Source organism: Sus scrofa, chromosome 15 (assembly GCF_054392235.1).
Source record: "Sus scrofa isolate SSC_HxYL_T2T_F1_AM1 chromosome 15, Sscrofa_HxYL_maternal_Yorkshire_Landrace_v2.0, whole genome shotgun sequence".
NCBI classification, from domain to species: Eukaryota; Metazoa; Chordata; class Mammalia; order Artiodactyla; family Suidae; genus Sus; species Sus scrofa.
The window spans coordinates 91,907,806-91,927,484 of record NC_139397.1 but is presented as its reverse complement, the minus strand read 5'-3'; the positions used below and the strand labels follow the sequence as shown (position 1 = coordinate 91,927,484).

Below are 19,679 nucleotides of genomic sequence, written 5' to 3'. Positions count from 1 at the left end.
GACAAACATTCCAAAACTAACACAAACACAGCAGCTAAGCTTAAATAAAAGCAGCAGATGAAAACTTCCAAAATATTCATGTACAGAGTCTTGCCCCAAAGTGAATATAAACAGATTAAGTCTAAAGTTTAGGATTCCCATCGTGGCTCAGTAGAAACAAATCTGACTAGCATCCATGAGGAGGCAGGTTCGATCCCTGGCCTCGTTCAGTGGGTTAAGGATCTGGTGTTGCCGTGAGCTGTGGTGTAGGTCACAGAAGCATCTTGGATCTGGCGTTGCTGTGGCTGTGGTGTAGGCCTGCAGCCACAGCTCTGATTTGATCCCTAGCCTGGAACCTCCATATGCTGCAGGTGTGGCCCTAAACAAAAGACAAAAAGAAAATTGCAAAGTTTAGACATATTATAAATTCTTTTAGGAAAACTGTAATGGACTCTAACATGAACAAAGAATTTCAAAGTATTTCAGATGAAGCTTTTTGCTTCTCTTAAAAGAATACTTTGCGGAAAATATGCATATTGCCATAAAAACAAAGAAGTGAACCTTGAAAATAAAGCTACTGAAGAGACATACTACTTCTGTGGGTAAATTACTTACCTGCTCTGTGCCTCAGTTTATTCTCATATATCTGTAAAATAATCCACTTACTGGGCACACAGAAGGCACTCAAATGTTAGACTCTCTCCTCTTTTTATGTTAAGAAACACGTACTATTACCACCTGTGTTTCCCTTAACCTTAATTATGAGAAGATATCCCAGCCCCTCTGGAAGGTTTCTTAGTATTAGGAGCTGCTCTGGAGAGTTGGTTGGAAGGGATGAAGAGACTGTTCCTACTGCTTTGAGCAAACAGAGCTGAGAGCTCCAGCCAAACCTAAGGGCTCCACCACGAAGGAAAGAGTGCTTCTGCTGACAACGACTTTGGAACTTGAGTATGTTTTTCTCTTTTTAGTTTAGTGGGGAAATAACTGGGACTTACGCAATGAAATAACTCAGCTGGCCAGTGGCACTCATACCCGGATGCCAGTCTCACACCAGGAAAGCCTCAGAACCACAGCTGGACCACAGCTGGACACTGGCAACGTCTTCCAACCACTGTCTCCCAGAGCAGGAGGATGCCGGCCATGCCGGCCACACCGGCCACACCGGCCAAGGCTGCTGCCCAAGTTTTAGACAGAAACAAAAAATCTTTTCTTTAGGAATGAGATCGGCACTTTTTTGTTCTCTTGTTTGTTTGTGGAAAATTAAATACTGGAGGAGAAAAGGCAGCTTGCTCAGAAAAGGACTCCGAGGAAACGCTAGAGTTTTTAGCCTCTGAGCACTTCTTGCCCAACCCTTTCCCCTCCTCGCCATTACTTTCTACAACATTAACCCAGGTCCACCACTGTCTGCCTTTTTCTAGACACTTTCTCTGCCAAGGGCTTGACTTCACTTTTTGGAAAGTGGTTACAAATAAATGGCACTTGCACCACTAGCTAGAGGTTCTTCCAGCCCAACAGCAGCTGCGGGAAAGAAAACTGCCAGAACTTTGTGAGTAGTACCACGCAACGACAACAAAAACGGCCACTGACCAGGAGAGAAGGTAGGCGGCAAAGTCACCTTCACCCACTTAGAGTATAAGCCCTGGGGACTTACAGCATGGTGACTACAGATGATGGTACTATATTGTATACTTGAACGTTGCTAAAGACACTAGATCTTAAAAGTTTTCGTCCCAAGGGGGAAAAAAATGTAACTATGTGAGGTGGTGGACGTTAACTAGACATTATAGTGATCATTTCCATAACTGTCATACACCTGAAATTAATATATCAATAATATCTCAAAAACCAAAACTCCAAAATGCCATCCACCGAGCCCTCCCTCGGCGCCAGCCACATCCCAGAGAATGCAGGCCGACGGAGCAAGCCCCAAATATGTCCCAAGCAGAAGCATCTCTCCCAGCAGGGCGGCCACGGCCCGCTGCGGACCCCTTACGGGCATCCTCCGCCCCGCGTTCCGGGCCAGCGCCCAACCGGAAGCCCCGCAGGCGAACTTTCTCCAGTCAGCAGCCGCAAAAACAAGTCGGACTCAAGACTGTCCAATGACCAAGCCTGGCAGCGAAACACCCTTTTGGAGTCCTGGCAGCTTCTCGGGCTCGACTGAGTTTAACGCTGTAGAAGGCGTGAAACCAGAACTGATGCTTTCTTCACCCACCTTGGCTACCCGCCGACCGCTGACTGGCCCCTTCGCTCAGGACTGAGGACGAGATAAAAGAAGGGGCAAATTCTCGCCCCTTCATTCCCCTCCCCCCCTCGCTGTTTTCCTCTCCTCATCTGCAGCCTTGAAGCAAGTTCAAGGCCTCGCCTCAAGATATCTCCGCGCCCCTGACTGCGCAGGCTCGCGCCTCAGGGGGCTATTTTCCGGGGTCGAAGGCTGCGGGGCCGCAAGGCACTCCCGCAGCTTTCCTCCGTTCCCGCGTCTGGCGTCGTGGGGGCACCGCAAGTGCGTCGTGCGTTGCAGCCACTTGCAGCAAAGAGTTACCCAGCCGGGCCGGCGTGCTCGGGCCGACCCTCCCCGCTCCGCCGGTGCCCATGCGACCTCGCTAAGCGTCTTGCCGTGAATTCCCGCCCCACGCGCCCCGCCCCAGCACCCGGACTCCCGCGCTCGCCCAAGTCGGCCGGGCCAGCGGCCCCGAAGTCCCGGAACCCGCCCCCCTCTCTCCAGCGCCGCGCCGGGGGATTCGGCTTCCCCCCGCGAGCCCGAGCGCTGCTCTCTCACCCCCTCCCTCGCTCAGCCCCACTCGGTGGGTGCTCGGTCGGGAACCTCCGGCCCCTCCGGCCCCTCCGCCTCCCAGAAAGTGCCAGTACCGATGCCCTGGATGAAGACGAAGCCGGTGACTATGAGCACTGGGTGCCAGTTAAACTCCAGCGCAGTCCCGTCCCAGCCGAGCCCCTCTCGGTAGTGGAGGACCCAAATGAGGGTGAAGATCACGGACAGGAAGCCGACGAGCAGAGCCGACACCAGCAGCGCCAGGAAACCCCTGTAACCTTCCATGGCCATCAGTGCCCCATACTCCGCACGGTGGCAGCCGCAGGAACTCGACGAAGCGGCGGCCGCTGCAGCCTCTGGGTACTGGCCCCGCGGCGGGACGCGGCGTCGACTTCTTGAAGCTGTCTCCGCCCGGGGGAGGGGCTTTCTCGCGGGCCTGTCGGGGATGCGGGGCCTCGGTGGTGCGCAGCTGGCGGTCGCTCAGAGACCAGCCCCACCCTCGGGATCCCGTAGCCGCCCAGAGCTCTCGCTGCGCCCCTCCTGGCCCAGCATCTGAATTTGCAGAGAGCTGGAGAAACCAATCCAGTTAGTTACGAGCGAGCGTTCGGAGGAGTCCATACCCACCACTTTCTTTTAACTCTTCCCGTGTCGCTTCCTTATTTGAGGGAAGGCTGAGTAAGGCAGTGGTGCGCACTGGCGTTGTGGGTGTGATTTTGACTAGAAGTCTCCTGAGCCTCAGTCCTCGAAGATCGGCTCTGTTTGATGCCAAGGAGGAGCTTGTGGGATAGTGTGGACCTGGCCTTAGCAAGGAAACTACGGTGCCGCTTGTGCTTAAGAAAAGGAAGACAGACACCTCCTGGAGCCTGGACTTGCCCCTGTGTGATAAAAAATGGATCTTATAAGTACCACCTGCTCCAACCTATTTGGCCTAAAGCCCCACCTTGGTGGAGTGAAGCTCACTCACTCCCTGCTCTCTTTCCAACATTAATTTCATCCTTCTTCATTGGACAAGAAATAGCGTTGGAGGTTATCCACTGCTGCTAAAGAAAACGAGGCTCTGGCGATTAGGGATCCTAGAATGCATATGGAAAAGTTCACTTCTAGCCGTCTTCCTACTCATCTCCAAGAACAGTTTCCCATATTGTCGTGTTGCCATTTTTAAAGACCTCGGCATGTGCAGGTGGTATATGGGAGTGATTTTCAAGGGAAAAGACAGGTTTTAGGCAATGAAGTAGGAGTGTCAAGCACTGGTAGTGGGGTAAGATTGAGGTTTAAGAGTAAGAAGCTGTGGACTTCACTGGTGTCATTTTCCCCTCTGTGGTAAAAAAAAAAAGAAAGAAAAAGAAAGGAAGCAAATGGAAAAGAAGGACCCCTCCCAGCAGTATAAAGCTTTCTATGGTCTGACCCTAATGTTCACTGCTTCTCTCCCAGCTTCTGACCACTGCCTACCCATATCTCTGTCTCTATATTTGCCCAACTCCATCTTCACCAAGAAACCTTCCCTGGGTCTGCCTATGCCCCTGTGTTACACTTCCACCCACTTCCCCAACCAGTGCCTTTCTGCACCACTTATCAAGATGGGCTATGACCGGAGTTCCTGTCGTGGCTCAGTGGTTAACAAATCCGACTAGGAACCATGAGGTTGCAGGTTTGATCCCTGGCCTTGTTCAGTGGGTTAGGGATCCGGTGTTTCCGTGAGCTGTAGTGTAGGTTGCAGATGCGGCTCAAATCCCGGGTTACTGTGGCTCTGGCATAGGCCGGTGGCTACAGCTCCAATTCAGTCCCTAGCCTGGGAACCTCCATATGCTGCGGGAGCAGCCCAAGAAATGGCCAAAAGACAAAAAAAAAAAAAAAAAAAAAAAAAAAAAAAAAAAAGATGGGCTGTGACCATCTGTTTCTGTGGCTGTCTCCACTCCCCAGACAGCCCCCTTGAGGTTAGGTAGTCCTTGTCATTTTAGACTTCCTTGGCATGTTTGTTGGGAGAAGAATGGGACTGAGTGGGTCAGTCAGGGCTCTGGGCAGGAAACAGGTTACTCCTTCTGATTGGGCAATTTAACAACGAGCAGGGCTATTTACAAAGTTGTGGGCAGGGTGTGAGAAACCACAAGGGCATTGCAGTGCCCCAGCTTGAATAGGAGAGGGTTACTGAAATCTAGAGAGAGAAAGAGACAGAGACACACCCAGAGAGAGGAGTGTGGAGAGGGCAGCCTGACTAGGGCTAGGGCCTTGAGTTGAGGGATACAGCCAGCCTGCAGGGACCCTACAGGGAAGGAAAATGGGAGGCAGCGTGACTGGTCTAGCCTTACTCTCTTCCCTTCCAAATGGCTGAAGCTCGTCTGAAACCCGGAAGGAAGATGATGTGTCGCATATAGGTCAGCTCCCAGGACACAGCAGCATGGAGAAGGGTGAGGGTAGAGCAGAGACAAACAGAAACTGTCACTGAATCTTCCAGTTTTAATTTTTCAGGGTTTTTGGGATTCCTGAGTGCTACAAAGATTCCTTGTTTAATTTTATGCTGTTTCTCTTCCTCTCTGACCTTTAACTAGTAATTCTTTCACAACAATGTCATTGTGTCCCTGTTCTTCTCTGTAAAAGTATCTAGTCCTTGTCCCCAGGTAACTTCTTCTTCACCCTTTCAACCCAACACCTTCCTTCCACCCTTGAGCTGATTGTCTTCGACAGCTGCAGCAAAGAATCTCTGGATTCCATTTAACAAAATACCTCAGGACAATGAAAACATGGATGGTGTTGAATCATCTTTAAGTTACAAGTTAAACTGAGAAAATTTCAACTTTTAAGTTGTTCTTTAAGAACCTAACTTAATTTTTTTAATTAAAGTACAATTTACAATGTGCCAATTTCTGCTATACAGCAAATTGACTCATATATAATACCTTATATATATAATCCTATTATATATATATGTTATACATATATATATGTAATCCTTTTTAAGATATTCTTTTCCATCATGGTCTGTCTCAGGAAATGGGGTATAGTTTCCTATGCTAAACAGTAGGACCCTATTTTTCACCCATTCTGAATGTAATAGTTTGCATATACTAACCCTCAAATCCCAGTCCATCCCTCTCTCTTCCTCCTTTTCCCCACTGGCAACCACAAGTCTGTCCTCTATGTCTGTGACTTTGTTTCTGCTTTATAGATAGATTCATTTGTGTCATATTTTAGATTCCACATATAAGTGATATCATATGGTATTTGTCTTTCTGACATTTCACTTAGTATGATAATCTCTCGTTGCATCCATGTTGCTGCCAATGGCAATATTTCATTCTTTTTTATGGCTGCATAGTATTTCATTGTATATATGTACATTTTCTTAATCCATTTATCTGTCAGTGGGCATTTAGGTTGTTTCCTTGTCTTGGCTATTGTGAAGAGTGCTGCAATGAACATGGGGGGGTGCTTGGGGGGTCCTTATGGTATTGTAAGGACCTAACTTTGATAAAACTTCCCACTTGAAAGAGGAAAAATTTTAATAAATATTGTAGGGGCTTAATATTAACAACTTTTTAAAATAGAGTTGTTAAATAATATCAGTTTCTCTGATGTGGGAAAGTGTTTACTCAAGTACTTCACTTAAGTACTTTTTACATGAATGCTATCAAAGGGTTTCCTGATATGAGTGGAGGATGGAGGATGAAGTGGGGCACTGAACAGTTTAGCCTTCCTAAACACTGTGATTCCAGAAACATGTACATATTGACACAGATTTTTATTGTCCCCAACAGGCACATGACGTAGAGCAGGGAGATAGAATGTGAAGGAATGGGGAGAAAAAAAATCTACCACCATGCCCCATCGCAACATCAGGAACCAAGTGCTTTGTTTGCCATTTACCTGCTGAACTTGCAGGAAGCGGTGTTGCATTTCTTTGGTGCTTATAGAAGTTGAGTATTCTAATGTAAAGTATAGTAAGTTGTACACAGTAGTTTGTTTTATGAGATGAGTGGGCCATTTTTTAAACTCAAATGCTGACTGTGTATTGTTCCTCTTTGTTTGCCCCTCTATTCTCCACCCTTCTTGGCCTTGCCCTCTGCCCTGGCAGGCTCCTTGCCTGCTGGCTTCCAACTGACTTTGGCCGATGGGTGGTGGTAGAAGGAGATCAGAGGGCAGGAAGAAAGAGAGGTCATCAACCTATGTATCCCACTGAGCCTCCTTGCTAGCCCATGGTTTTTACAGTGGTTGTGTTCCTCTTTGTCATGAGGACTTTTTTTTTTTTTTTTTTTTTGTCTTTTTACCTTTTCTAGGACCGCTTCCGGCGGCACATGTAGGTTCCCAGGCTAGGGATCGAGTCGGATCTGTAGCCACCAGCCTACGCCAGAGCCACAGCAACACGGGATCCGAGCCGCATTTGCAGCCTACACCACAGCTCATGGCAACTCTGGATCCTTAGCCCACTGAGCAAGGCCAGGGATCGAACCTGCAACCTCATGGTTCCTAGTCAGATTCGTTAACCACTGTGCCACAACGGGAACTCCTGTCATGAGGACTTTTGAGTGTCCCCTCTTCCCCAGCTACAGCTCTCCCTGGGTCCAGTAGCACTGTGCCCGCTCTTTCATCCAGGGCTATCTGGGGTATCTACTGCCTTCTGGTGTTTGTCCCTAGTCTTCACCCTTCCTTGATGGGTTCTTAACCCAAACAGACTGAGGAGTCTGTGTGCACCCCTGTAAAGAGTCCCCCTTAGTAAACTCTCTTGAATGAAAACCTTTGTGCAAACCAGCTGTTTCCTGCAACATCCTGACAGAAAAATATTCTTTCCTAGCATTGTTTCCCCAGCCCCACCCAACTGTCTATGCCTTCTTAAGACGCACTATGAAAGGAGGAAGCGATGAAGCAAGAAAAGAAATCACAAGCAGGAGGGATGAGCTCTTCTCCTGGACGAGAGACTTGGGGATCAGAAAGCTGTCTCAGATGACTAAGATAAAGCCGCTCTCAGCTGACACCATGACTCACTCAGTAAGCCAAGCCCAGGCAGTGGTCAAAGCCTCCTTAGCCTAAGAAAACAGGAGTTTTGAAAAGAATACAGTCAAACCCACGTTAATGGGAGGAATATATATTTACATCCTCCTGTGAGGCTAGACTGTGTTGTCTTCAGAGCAAAAACCAAATGTCTGCGTTGCCAACCAAGGTGTTTCTCCTTTGCGGGAACTGCTGAGGAGATTGTGCTGTGGGGTGAGTGGCTATGGAGCTGGCCTCAACCACCTCCCTCACCTTAGGCTCTCAGGGTCCACTCGCCCTAAGCGGACAAGAAAAGAGTTCATCTGTGTCTGGCACAGCCTGAGGAGCCCCCATGTGGGAAGAGGCGGGCAGTAACTCTCTTCCTGAGGAAGCCAACCCCGGGAAGAGGAAGGTGTCTGGAGAGAGCAGAGGGAGTGAGGAGAGCACCCTGGGAGGTGCCCAAGAGGAGAGCCAACTCAATAGCGCTTCTTCCCCATGGGGGCATGGGGGTGGGGTAGGTTAGACCTAGGCATTGGTTCCGTTCCTGCCATACTGCCCTGCTTTGTAAGATCTACCTAAGTTTGAGATTGCTCCCATCATCATCCCGCCCGAGTTTGGTGAAGCAGGAAGCACGTAGGAAAGCGATCGTGGTAATGCTTCCTAATCATCTTGCATCTTCCTAATCATCTGGGAAGATAAAAGTACAATGACCCCATCCTGACTTTATCTGCTCAGCCCAGGCATTAGTCATGGCATATAACTGAGGCAGAATCTGAGCCCCATCCAGGCAGAAGAGAACCAGAACAAACTCCTCCATTCTCCAATTCTCATTTACCGCACTTACCCCATAGGTTAGCAAGAAATAACCAGGTGAGGAAGGAAAGGATGGGCTTGATCCCACCTATGCTATTTATTCTAAAGTGCTCCTCCCCATGCAAATTTATCAACCCTAGGTTAAAATGTAAACTCCTTGAAGGTGAGGATTTGGTCTGACCTTTTCGCTGCTGTTCTGCCTAGGCCCATGTTCTAAAAATGTGCTGGGATTTGGTTTCAAACGGTGTGTATGACACACAGGCATGAAAACAATTGTCATGAAGGAAGTGGTTGTTTTCTTGTATTCACAGTTCCCTGGGAAGAGGAGGTACCACCTGCCATGCAGGGCCGCATAGCAAGATGAGCCAGCAGAGAAGGGAACTGTGGTCAGGAGCCTTCGTGGTGGTTTTCGAGGGAAGGAATGGCGCAAAGCAAGTCAAGCAGGTGGAACAAACTTAGGATTGGACAGCATTGTTTAAATAATGTGGGCAGGAGTTCCCGTCGTGGTGCAGTGGAAACAAATGCGACTAGGAACCACGAGGTTGCAGGTTCGATCCCTGGCCTCTTAAGGATCTGGCATTGCCGTGAGCTGTGGTGTAGGTCGAAGATGCAGCTCAGATCTGGCGTTGCTGTGGCTCTGGCGCAGGCCAGCAGCTCCAGCTCTGATTAGACCCCTAACCTGTGAACCTCCATATGCCGTGGGTGTGGCCCTCAAAAGACAAAAATAAATAAATAAATAAATAAAGTGGGCAGGCTCAGCTTATAGGGGTGTCCCCAGTTGCCTGGCACCTGGCCCTGGAGTAATGGGGCGAGGGATGGTGTCCCGGACTAGGGAAGTCTGATAAAAGGAGTGGAGTTGGGGGGATAGACCTGAAGTGGTCTGTCTCCACATCAAAAATATGCTGGAAGGCAACTTATCCCCAGGAAGCAGTTAACTCTTGGAGGAGTGGCTTCTGGCCTATCAGGCTCCAAATGCCAGAGCACGAAGAATACAGAAAAGAATACAAATTTCCAGTCATAAGATAAATAAGTACTAGGGATGTAATGTACAATATGATAAATATGATTAACATCTCTGTATGGCTTACATTTCTTGTTGGCCTTGCCTGAGGCACGTGGAAGCCCCCCAGCGGAATCAAACCTGTGCCACAGCAGTGACAAGGCCAGAAGCTCCTTAACCCCCTGAGCCACCAGGGAACTCTGACACTGCTATATGTTACATATAAAAGTTAAGAGAGCAAATCCTAAGAGTTGTCATCACAAGAAAAAATGTTTCTTTAATTTTGGATCTGTATGAAATGATGGATGTTCACTAGACTTGTGGTAATCATTTCATGATATATGTAAATCAAATCATTATGCTGTACACTTCAAACTTATACAGTGTTGTATGTTAATTATATCTCAATAAACCTAGAAGATAAAAGGAGTTCTCTTGGAGTTCTCGTCATGGCTCAGCAGTAACAAACCCAACTAGTACCCATGAGGACTCAGGTTCAATCCCTAGCCTCACTCTGTGGGTTAAGGATCCAGCATTGCTGTGAGCTGTGGTGTAGGTCACAGATGCGGCTCCAATCCTGCATTGCTGTGGCAGTGGCCTGTAGCTATAGCTCTGATTTGACCCCTAGTCTGGGAACTTTCATGTGTCTCAGGTGTGGCCCTAAAAAGAAAAGAAAAAAGACAGAGTTCTCTTTTGGCACAGTGGGTTAAGGATCTGGCATTGCTGCAGTGGCTTGGGTTGCTGCTGTGGCATGGGTTCGATCCCTGGCCCAGGAACTTCCCACATGCTGCAGGTGGAAAAAAAAGAAAAAAAAAAAAAAAACTGGAAGAAATAAAAGAATACAGAACAGAAAATAATATAATTAACACAGCCTAGAATAGTCAGTTGTTAACCAAGGAAAAGGCATTTAAAAACACATTCCTAGACTGGTAGACTGACAAAGTTAGAATAGCCTAAAATCAAGCCAGAGAATTAGCAAAGAAAGGAATGCTCTGGAACACTCCTCTTATGACTAGGCTTTCTTCCACATAAGTCAAGTTTTATAAGCACAATGGACTATTTGGATGGAGTATTATAGTATGTGAAGAACTGGGTTATACTATTATTAATGAGTAGCCCAAACACCATTTACTTTTGAAGAACTTTTATTGAATGCTTCCTTGTTTGACGTTGTAATAACAGGCACGAGTGCTCTAATTACAGTCCTTTCTGTTGCTGAGGCAGTTTTTGAAGGGCGTTCACAGACAGAGTGTCTCAGAAATATATTTCCAGAATTTTTGCTCACAGATGTCAAGATTTTATTAAAGTATGAAGAAATTGTGCATTTCCAAAGAAGAGCTCTGAAAGTAGACCAGAGAGGCTTTCTTAATTGGCCAAATATTTGGCTACATAAATTTTATCTGTGAACAGTTTAGACAGACCTCACTGAATCTTAGGAAGGCTTGATTATAATTTCTGTTAGCAGACAAAGCTCTTTTTAAAAGAGAAAACCAAATGTTAGCAAGTCCAAATTTTACTTTTCTTCCAAAATAATTTAGCAGGGCTTCTCCATTTATATATTTCTCCAAACCTATCATTGAGATTCTGGTCAACAAGAAGCAGTCTGGAATAAGGGAACAGACATTGCTCCAGGACTTCAATCTGCTACTGCTTTACTTTAATAACCAGTTTACAGGGGTCAAAAACTGGGAGGCGGTTGGCTAGTCTGTGACAGGACAGCTTCGAGATAGATCATGGTTCTTTTTTTTTAATCACATCTGTAGTTGTATAATGATCATCACAACCCAATTTCACAGGATTTCCATCTCACAACTCAAGCACGTCCCCCTACCCCCCAAAACTGTCTCCTCCAGAGACTGTGAGTTTTTCAGTGTCTGTGAGTCAGCATCTGTTCTGCAAAGAAGTTCAGTCTGTCCTTTTCTCACATTCCACATGTCAGTGAAAGCATTTGATGTTGGTGTCTCATTGTATAGATCATGGTTCTTAACCTGATGTCTATGGATAGAACCCAAATGGGAGAAAAATAGAATCTTTATTTTCATTAACTTCTAACTGAAAATTAGCAATCCCTTTAATTATGAACACAGACAAGTCCAATAGTATTTGCAGTGGCCATGATTTTGTTACTAGTAGGAATCACTGATATTCTCAATTCCCATGGAGGGTTGTTGTAAATATCTCAGCTTAGCATCTGTGCTCAGCACCTCTTCAGAGTCACAGCAGTTATTAGCCTGCAGCTACATTTTTTTTTTTGTCTTTTTGTCTTTTTAGGGCTGCACCCCAAGGTTCCCAGGCTAGGGGTCGAATCGGAGCTGTAGCTGCTGGCCTACACCACAGCCACAGCAGGCCAGATCCAAGCTGCATCTGCGACCTACAGCACAGCTCATGGCAATGCCGGATCCTTAACCCACTGAGCAAGGCCAGGGATCAGACCCTCAACCTCACGGTTCCTAGTTGGATTCGTTTCCGATGTGCCACAGCGGGAACGCCATGCAGCTACATCTTTCTTGGCTCTTCTTCCTAGCAGCCATGTTTTGTACAAGAACTCCCAAAACTCATTCTTCTCTTACCACCGTCAAGGTTCCAAATGGAGACTTAACCATTTTTTTTACCCCCTATCAATGTGGAGTAATTACAGGTCTCTTTCATGCTAAGTATTGATGGCCGATGGTCATACTAATCATGAAAATTATTAGTACTATGATCACTTCATATGTGCCAGGCACAGTTCTATGAATTCTCCAGGTATGTATTAATTTAATTCTTACAAAACCCCATTTTATAGCTGGGAAAACTGAGTCACACAGAAAGTAAACTACCAGCCCAAGATCCCACGGCACAGAAGGAATGAAATTGGGTTTCAAACTCAAGTAGTCTGGCTCTACAGCCCTCACTTACAGACACTGTGCTAGACTTTCATGATTTATTTAACAAATTCTCCATTTGTTGATATTGACATTTATGTTGTTTATAGTTTTTTACTACTAGAAAATTGCCTTAACAAATGTCTTAATACATAATAATTTCCCATATTGCTGGTTGTTTCTTTAGGGCAAATTTCTGAAAGTTAAACTGTTAGATAAAAGGTTTTTTTACACAAATTGCTAAACTACTTCACAAAAGATTATAGCCACTTGGCCAGAATTATATGATTATGCTCCTTCACACCATTGCTTATAAAGGGTATTATCATTCTATATTTTTAAAATGTTTGCCAGCCAGATGGACATCACATGATGCTCACTGTAATTTGCTTTATAGGAAGCAACATTTTTCATATATTAATTGGTCATTTGTGTTTCTTGTTTTGAGATTGCTTGTTCCTTTCCTTGACTCTTTTATTATTTTATGTACTATTTCTTTCCTAATAAATTTTTAATGTAGTTCTTTGGAAAGATTTAACCAGAAATAATAAATGTTTGTTCTGTGGACAGACCTACAGAAAGTTACGCTTAGTGAGACAGAGAAAGACAAACACTGTATGATATCACTTTTAGGTGGAATCTAGAAAATAATACAAATGAGTGAATATGCAAAATAGAAACAGCTTCAGAAACAGAAAACCATCTAATGGTTATCAAAGGGGAGAGGGAAGTGGGGAGGGGCAAATTAGGTATATGTGATTAAGAGATACAAAGTAATATGTATAAAATAAATAAGCAACAAGAATATATTATTGCACAGGGAATTACAGCCCTTATCTTGTGATAACTTTTAAAAGAGTATAATCTATAAAAATACTAAATCACTCTGCTGTATTCCTGAAGCGAATATGATATTGTAAATCAACTCTACTTCAATTTAAACACATACACACATACATACTGATGTACATCAATGGGGGAAAAAAGAATGTTAGTTCTTTACTGAGCATGAGAAGATTGAGATTGCACAATGTCTGACAATGTTTAGCATCATGAGACCTAGGGAATTATTTGGGTGACTTTAAGTCATCAACAGCATTCTCAGCTCTTTCTGAGTACCTCTTGGTTTGAGCAGGGAAACTCTTTCTGTTCCTGTACTTTGTCCTTGAGATTCTCAAGCTGCATTTCATCTGATTGCAACCCTACTGCAATGAGAAGACAGGAAAAATAATTCCCTACTAAGCACATTTCTATTCTCAACCTCCTTGTATCTTGTAACTTTTTAGCACACATATTGATTACTACTACCCATGCTACCATAAATTACTTTTTTCCACACACCTCAAATTTTCCACATTCTTCAGAAATCACTGGAGAGAGGGATTCCTTCCTGTCTTTTGAGGTTCTCTCCCCTTGTTAGCCCCTATCTCCAATTAATGGGTCCATTCTCCTCCCTTAGAAATCCATTCATTTCTCTCCATCTTTACCACTATTTTAGCTCCAGCCACCTTCATATCAAGCCTAGATTAGCATCCAACCATTCAACTGGTTTTCTTGCTTCTCTCTCCTCCATGCAGTGCAGTTCCCACATTCTATCAAAGATAATCCAGAATTGCGAACTGCAGCACATTCCTCTGATTAAAAGTCTTTCAAGAGAGTTCCCATTGTGGCTCAGAAGTAACAAATCTGACTAGTATCCATGAGGATGCGATTAGACCCCTGGCCTTGCTCATTTGGTTAAGGATACAATGTTGCCTTGAGCTGTGGTGTAGACCACAGATGTGGCTTGGATCCCTCACTGCCTGTGGCTGCGGCGTAGGCCAGCAGCTAGGGCTCTGTTTCAATTCGTAGCCTGGGAACCTCCATATGCCTAGGGTGCAGCCCTAAGAAGACATAAAAGTCCCATGTCTTTCAGTGGTACCAGGGTTGGCACGGCATGCAAGACCTTTCTGACCCAGCCGTTGGCTTATCACCCCAGCCTCTTCCCTCTCCTCTCTCCTCCAGCAATCTACTGCCTCTGCCACCATCCTAGATTATTTAGCATCTCTCAAAGTGCTGTGTCCTTTTTATCTTTGGATCTTTCCTTTGCACACACTGTTGCTAAAAATTAGAATTCAGTGGCCACACGACCCCTCTTCTGCCTGATGGCTTAATCCAGATTAAGTAGTTACGAATCAGAAAAAGCCATTAAAATTAACTCATGAGTCTTTTGCAGATATAATCATGTTTATTGCCACTCTGAACAGCTATACAGTTCTCAGGTCTATAGTAAAATAATTAAGGAAAAGACTGTGAAATGAATTATAAGGGGTTTGGGAGCCAAATAACAGTCCATTTGACATAGCAAAAAAAATTGTATAAGAATGAAGTAATGTTAAGAAAAGATAAATGGTAAGCATGATAAAGATAGTGCTTAGAGAAAAGAGTCCTTTAATCTCAGATCAGATTCCTTGCTTAATATGCAACGTGCTTATCCCCAACTGTGCTGGAAACAAAGAAATAACATTCCAGCTTCTCACAGTTTTGGATTCTGTTATATAGATAATGATGGAAATTTGGGATATTTAAGTAACTTAAGATTTGAAAATCAGGCATCTGCAAAAGGGACATATTATTTTTTTTTAAATCACTCTCTTCCTGGGAGGCTGCATAATATCACATATATAGAGTTGACATTTCTGAGTTGTATTTATTTCTTTTCTTTCTTTCTTTCTTTCTTTTTTTTTTTTTTTAGGGCTGCACCAGCGGCATGTGGAAGTTCTCAGGTTAGGGGTCCAATCGGAGCCACAGCTGCTGGCCTATGCCACAGCCACAGCAATGCCAGATCTGAGCCATGTCTGTGACCTACACCACAGCTCACGGCAACGCCAGATCCTTAACCCACTGAGTGAGGCCAGCGATCAAACCTGCGCCCTCGTGGATGCTAGTCAGATTCATTTCTGCTGAGCCAAGACAGGAACTCCAAGGAGAGTAGATAACTTAAAAGGGCTCAAGCTCTGCATGAAATGGTGTCCAGTCAATGAAATTGAGCTATTACTCAAATAGATTGAGAAGGCCAGTAGTGGCTATGGATGCTCTAGGGAAGAATCTTCTTTTATATCTTGTTTGATATAAACCTAATCCTTTTTATTTTTCAGTTTGTCCCCATTATTTTATTTTATTTATTTTCTCTTTTTATGGCTGCCCCTGCATCATATGGACATTCCCAGGCTAGGGGTCAAATTGGAGTTGCAGCTTCCAGCCTACACCACAGCCACAGCAATGCCAGGTCAGGGCCACATCTGCAACCTATGCCATAGCCTGTGTCAATGCCAAATCCTTAACCCACTGAGCAAGGCCAGGGATCAAACCCAAGTCCTCATGGATACTAGTTGGGTTCTTAAACCACTGATCCACAATGGGAACATTGGTTTTGTTTGTTTGTTTGTTTGTTTTCTTTTTTGGCTGCCCTGTGGCATACAGAGTTCCCAGGCCAGGGATCAGATCCAAGCCACAGTCTCAACCTAAGCTGCAGCTGTGGCAACACCAGATCCTTAACCCACTGTATCAGGCTTGGGATTGAACCTGTGTCCCAGGGCTCCCAAGATGCTGCCAATCCTGTTGTGCCATAGAGGGGAACTCCTGGGGTTCTTAAGTGGTTTTGTCACCAGAGAACATGGTAAGGTTCTTGATGGAAATGTAGGCATGGGAAAATGACCAACACTAGAAGGTAAAGTGGCATTTTACCATGAGCTGATTATGAACCTGCACCTCAAAGTGGAAATCTGGTATGCTGAGCTAGACTGTGTGAAAGGCTGTTTCCCTAAATTAGCCGAAGTATGCTTTGAGCTCTATCTTTCCACATTCACTCAATCAGAACAATTTCTCTTTATATAAAGATTTAGAGATTCTGTGTGTCTATATCTGTATCTATTTATAAAGATAGATGCCAGATCCTATGCTAGATGCTGAGAATATAATTGAGCAGAAACTGACAAGGTCTCTGTCTGGATGGAACTCACAGTCCTCTCCAAATCCTAAACTTGAATCCTGGACCTGAAATCAGTTCAGGTATGAGGAAAAGTAGATCCAGTGCCTGCTTTAGCAGGAGGGGAATGGAGCCTGGAGAGAATGGGATGGGAGTTACTTGAGGCAGGTCGTTTCCTCAATGACCGACCTTTTACCGAGCTTTTAACATCAGAACCCTCTGTCCCTAGAACACTCAGCCCAGTCATTGTCCAGGTTTCTAACTCATCAATCAGCAACCTCTCCTAGGGGATGAGGTAAAGATGGAGATTGAGGGAGAAAGCACAGGAGGCCTCCTTGTCTTGAATTTAAAAATAAGGTATTGTTGGAGTTCCCATTGTGGCTCAGTGGGTTAAGAACTCGAGGTGGTCTCCATGAGGATGCAGGTTCAATCCCTAGCCTTGCTCAGTGGGTTTAGGATTCAGTGTTGCCTCAAGCTTCAACATAGGTCACAGATGGCCTAGGATCCAATGTTGCTGTGGCTGTGGCCTAGGCCAGCAGCTGCAGCTCCAATTTGACTCCTAGCCTGGGAACTTCCATGTGCTGCAGGTGCAGCCCTAAAAAGAAAAAAAAAAAGTAATATGGAATTGCTGTGTTGTGCTGTCTGTAAAAGAGTAAGCTGTTTGCAACACAGAAAGAAAACTAGTTCAATGTCTTGAATTTATTATGTGCCCGGCCCTTGGGACCAGATCAGTGAAAAAAACAAAGACCAGTTCCCTTTTAAAACTTACATCCTAGTGAATGGGGATTGAGGGAATGGAGGTAAACTATACCCACACTTTGAGGCTTGTCCTTCCTTCCTTCCTTCCTTCCTTCCCTCCCTTCCTCCCTTTCTTTCTGCCATACCCACAGCATGCAGAAGTTCGAGGGCCAGGGACTGAACCCATGCCACACCCGTGCCAGAGGCAGGGCAGTGACAATACCAGATCCTTAACCCACTGAGCCACAAGGAAACTCCTGGACTCAGGCTTTCTGATGGAACATGATACGTAACAAGGCTTGTGAACCCAGATTATAGGGTAGGTAGGCTCATGATCATAAAAGCCTGGGTAAGTTTTTTCTTGCTTGCTTTCCACAGTTTCAATGTTTTTAATTGCCCAAGTGGTATTTGTTTATTTTGGAAAAAAGAAAAAAACCTGGGAAGACAGACTGATTCCAATGCAACAGCAGTTTCATCCTCAGAAACCAAAGCACATCACCAGTTCATCTCTCTTGCTCTTTAAGTTCCCTGAGCAGCGATTAGACTCAGTCCTTTGTGGCCCCAAACTCAAGGGAACACAAATTAAGCTTTTTAGGCCCCTCTAACTAGACTTGAAGTGAAGGGGCAGTTACTCCCTACCAATATTCTCCTGGAAAAAGAGAGAACAAACTCCATACTGCTCTGCCCAGAGAAAACCTCAACAAAATAGCCTATCTCCACTTTCACAATCTTTGTATATCTTCCTTGTGGGTTTTATGGCTATATAACATGTCAACTACTTTCATGTTTCTGGCATCACACTTCCTATATTTCATATTTACTATTTTATGGTACCTATTTTCCATAACTGCTGCAACAAATTACCACACACTTAGCAGCTTAACCAACACAAATTTATTACCTTACGGTTCTGTAGGACAGAAGGCTGACATTGGTCTTGCTAGGCTAAAATAAAGGGGTCAAAAGGCTGCATTTCTTTCTGGAGATTCTAGGGGAGGATCCATTCCCTGCCTCTTCTAGCTTCTACATGCCACCCACAGTCCTGGGCTCACGGCCCCCTGCTCCATCTTCAAAGCGAGCAAATCACGCATCTCTCTGTGCCTTTCTTCTACCGTCACATGTCTTTCTCTGACCCTCTTCTTTAGTCATCCTCTTCTACTTTCAAGTACTCTTAAATGTCCTACTTGGATAACCTAGAATAATCTCCCAATTTTAAGGTCAGCTGATTATTAAGCTTAACTATTGGCAACCTGAATTCTCCTTGGCTATGTAAGGTAGCATAGCCACAGGTTCTGAATGTTAGGATGCGAAGCTCTTTGGGAGGCTGTTATTCTGCCTACCACAGTGTTTCAACCAAAATTTTGTATTTACACAACCAGATACAATAGTAATTGTGTTGTGAACACAGGTTTATGGACATAAACATTCTTTTACATGCCTTGTAATATATTATATTCTAGTACGTAGATATACCATAAATTTTAACCACTTCTGTATTGTTGGGCAGTTAGGTCATAGCCTATTTTTTATCATTATAAATAGCACTGCAGTGAAAATCTCTGTAGTTAATTTTCAGCACACTTTCTACAGTGTCTTTGTATTGTGTCAAGACACCTGGACTTATGTTTCCTAGAAGCCCCTTCCCTACATGGTTCCAAGTGAATGAGAGCCATACTTTTTTTTTTTTTTAGGGCCACACCCACGGCATATGGAGTTTCCAGGCTAGGAATCCAATCAGAGCTACAGCTGCCAGCCTACACCACAGCCACAGCAGCACAAGATCCAAAGCCACATCTGCAACCTACACCACAGCTCACAGCAACACCAGCTCCTTAACCCACTGAGTGAAGCCAGAGATCGCACCTGTAACCTCATGGTTCCTAGTTGGATTCGTTTCCGCTGCGCCATGACAGGAACTCCGAGCCATACATTTTTCACATGAGATTTAGATGGTAGAAATGAAGCAGCAGGCATGCTGCAGGCTGGAAGGCTGGTGCAGGGTCAGGTACTGTTGCAGCTCGTGCACATCATCATGGATCTGCTGGTTCATCTTGTCAAAGAGCCACAGCAAGGCCTGTGGCAACTCTACTTAGTTCTTCATGGGCTCACACTGGATCTCCTCTTTCAGCTTCTCCAAATCCTGGCCCAGGTGTAGGTGCAGCCCTGTGGTGATGTGTACCAGATCTTCTAGAGGTCTTCCTCATTTTTTTTTTTTTTTTTTTTTTTTTTTGTCTTTTTGTCACTTCTTGGGCCACTCTCGCGGCATATAGAGGTTCCCAGGCTAGGGGTTGAATTGGAGCTGTAGCCGCTGGTGCAGACCAGAGCCACAGCAAGGCGGGATCCAAGCCGCGTCTGCAACCTACACCACAGCTCACAGCAACGCCGGATCCTTAACCCACTGAGCAAGGGCAGGGATCAAACCTGCAACCTCATGGTTCCTAGCCGGATTCGTTAACCACTGAGCCACGACGGGAACTCCTAGAGGTCTTCCACATTACTGAAGTTGGATGTTTGGAAGAAGTGAGAGGCAGATGCAAGTTTCAGTTCCATCCTGTCAGTTTTAGCTCATCCTGTGGGTTCCAATTTGTT

The 19,679-nt window shown here is 45.1% G+C and overlaps 2 protein-coding genes across 7 annotated transcripts in view; both read right to left on the bottom strand.

Moving 5' to 3' along the window:
- Window positions 1-3,115, bottom strand: part of CYBRD1 (cytochrome b reductase 1) — a 45,982-nt gene extending 42,867 nt beyond the window's left edge. Inside the window, exon 1 of one of the 4 annotated variants that reach the window (XM_084997934.1) lies at window positions 2,756-3,115. Coding sequence is in view for 2 of the 4 variants with exons in the window: in NM_001128452.1 (NP_001121924.1) it covers window positions 2,845-3,037 (193 nt within the window). In the remaining 2 variants the exon portion in view is untranslated. 4 annotated transcript variants of the gene reach the window in all.
- Window positions 3,116-10,648: 7,533 nt separating this feature from the next.
- DCAF17 (DDB1 and CUL4 associated factor 17) overlaps window positions 10,649-19,679 on the bottom strand; it is a 77,472-nt gene continuing 68,441 nt past the window's right edge. For 2 of the 3 annotated variants that reach the window (XR_014829538.1, XM_084999480.1), the window contains one exon: window positions 10,649-10,861. Coding sequence is in view for 2 of the 3 variants with exons in the window: in XM_084999480.1 (XP_084855606.1) it covers window positions 10,812-10,861 (50 nt within the window). In the remaining variant the exon portion in view is untranslated. Of the gene's footprint in view, window positions 10,862-12,429; window positions 13,591-19,679 lie in introns of those variants that run through there. The other variant, XM_084999477.1, reaches the window with a different exon arrangement.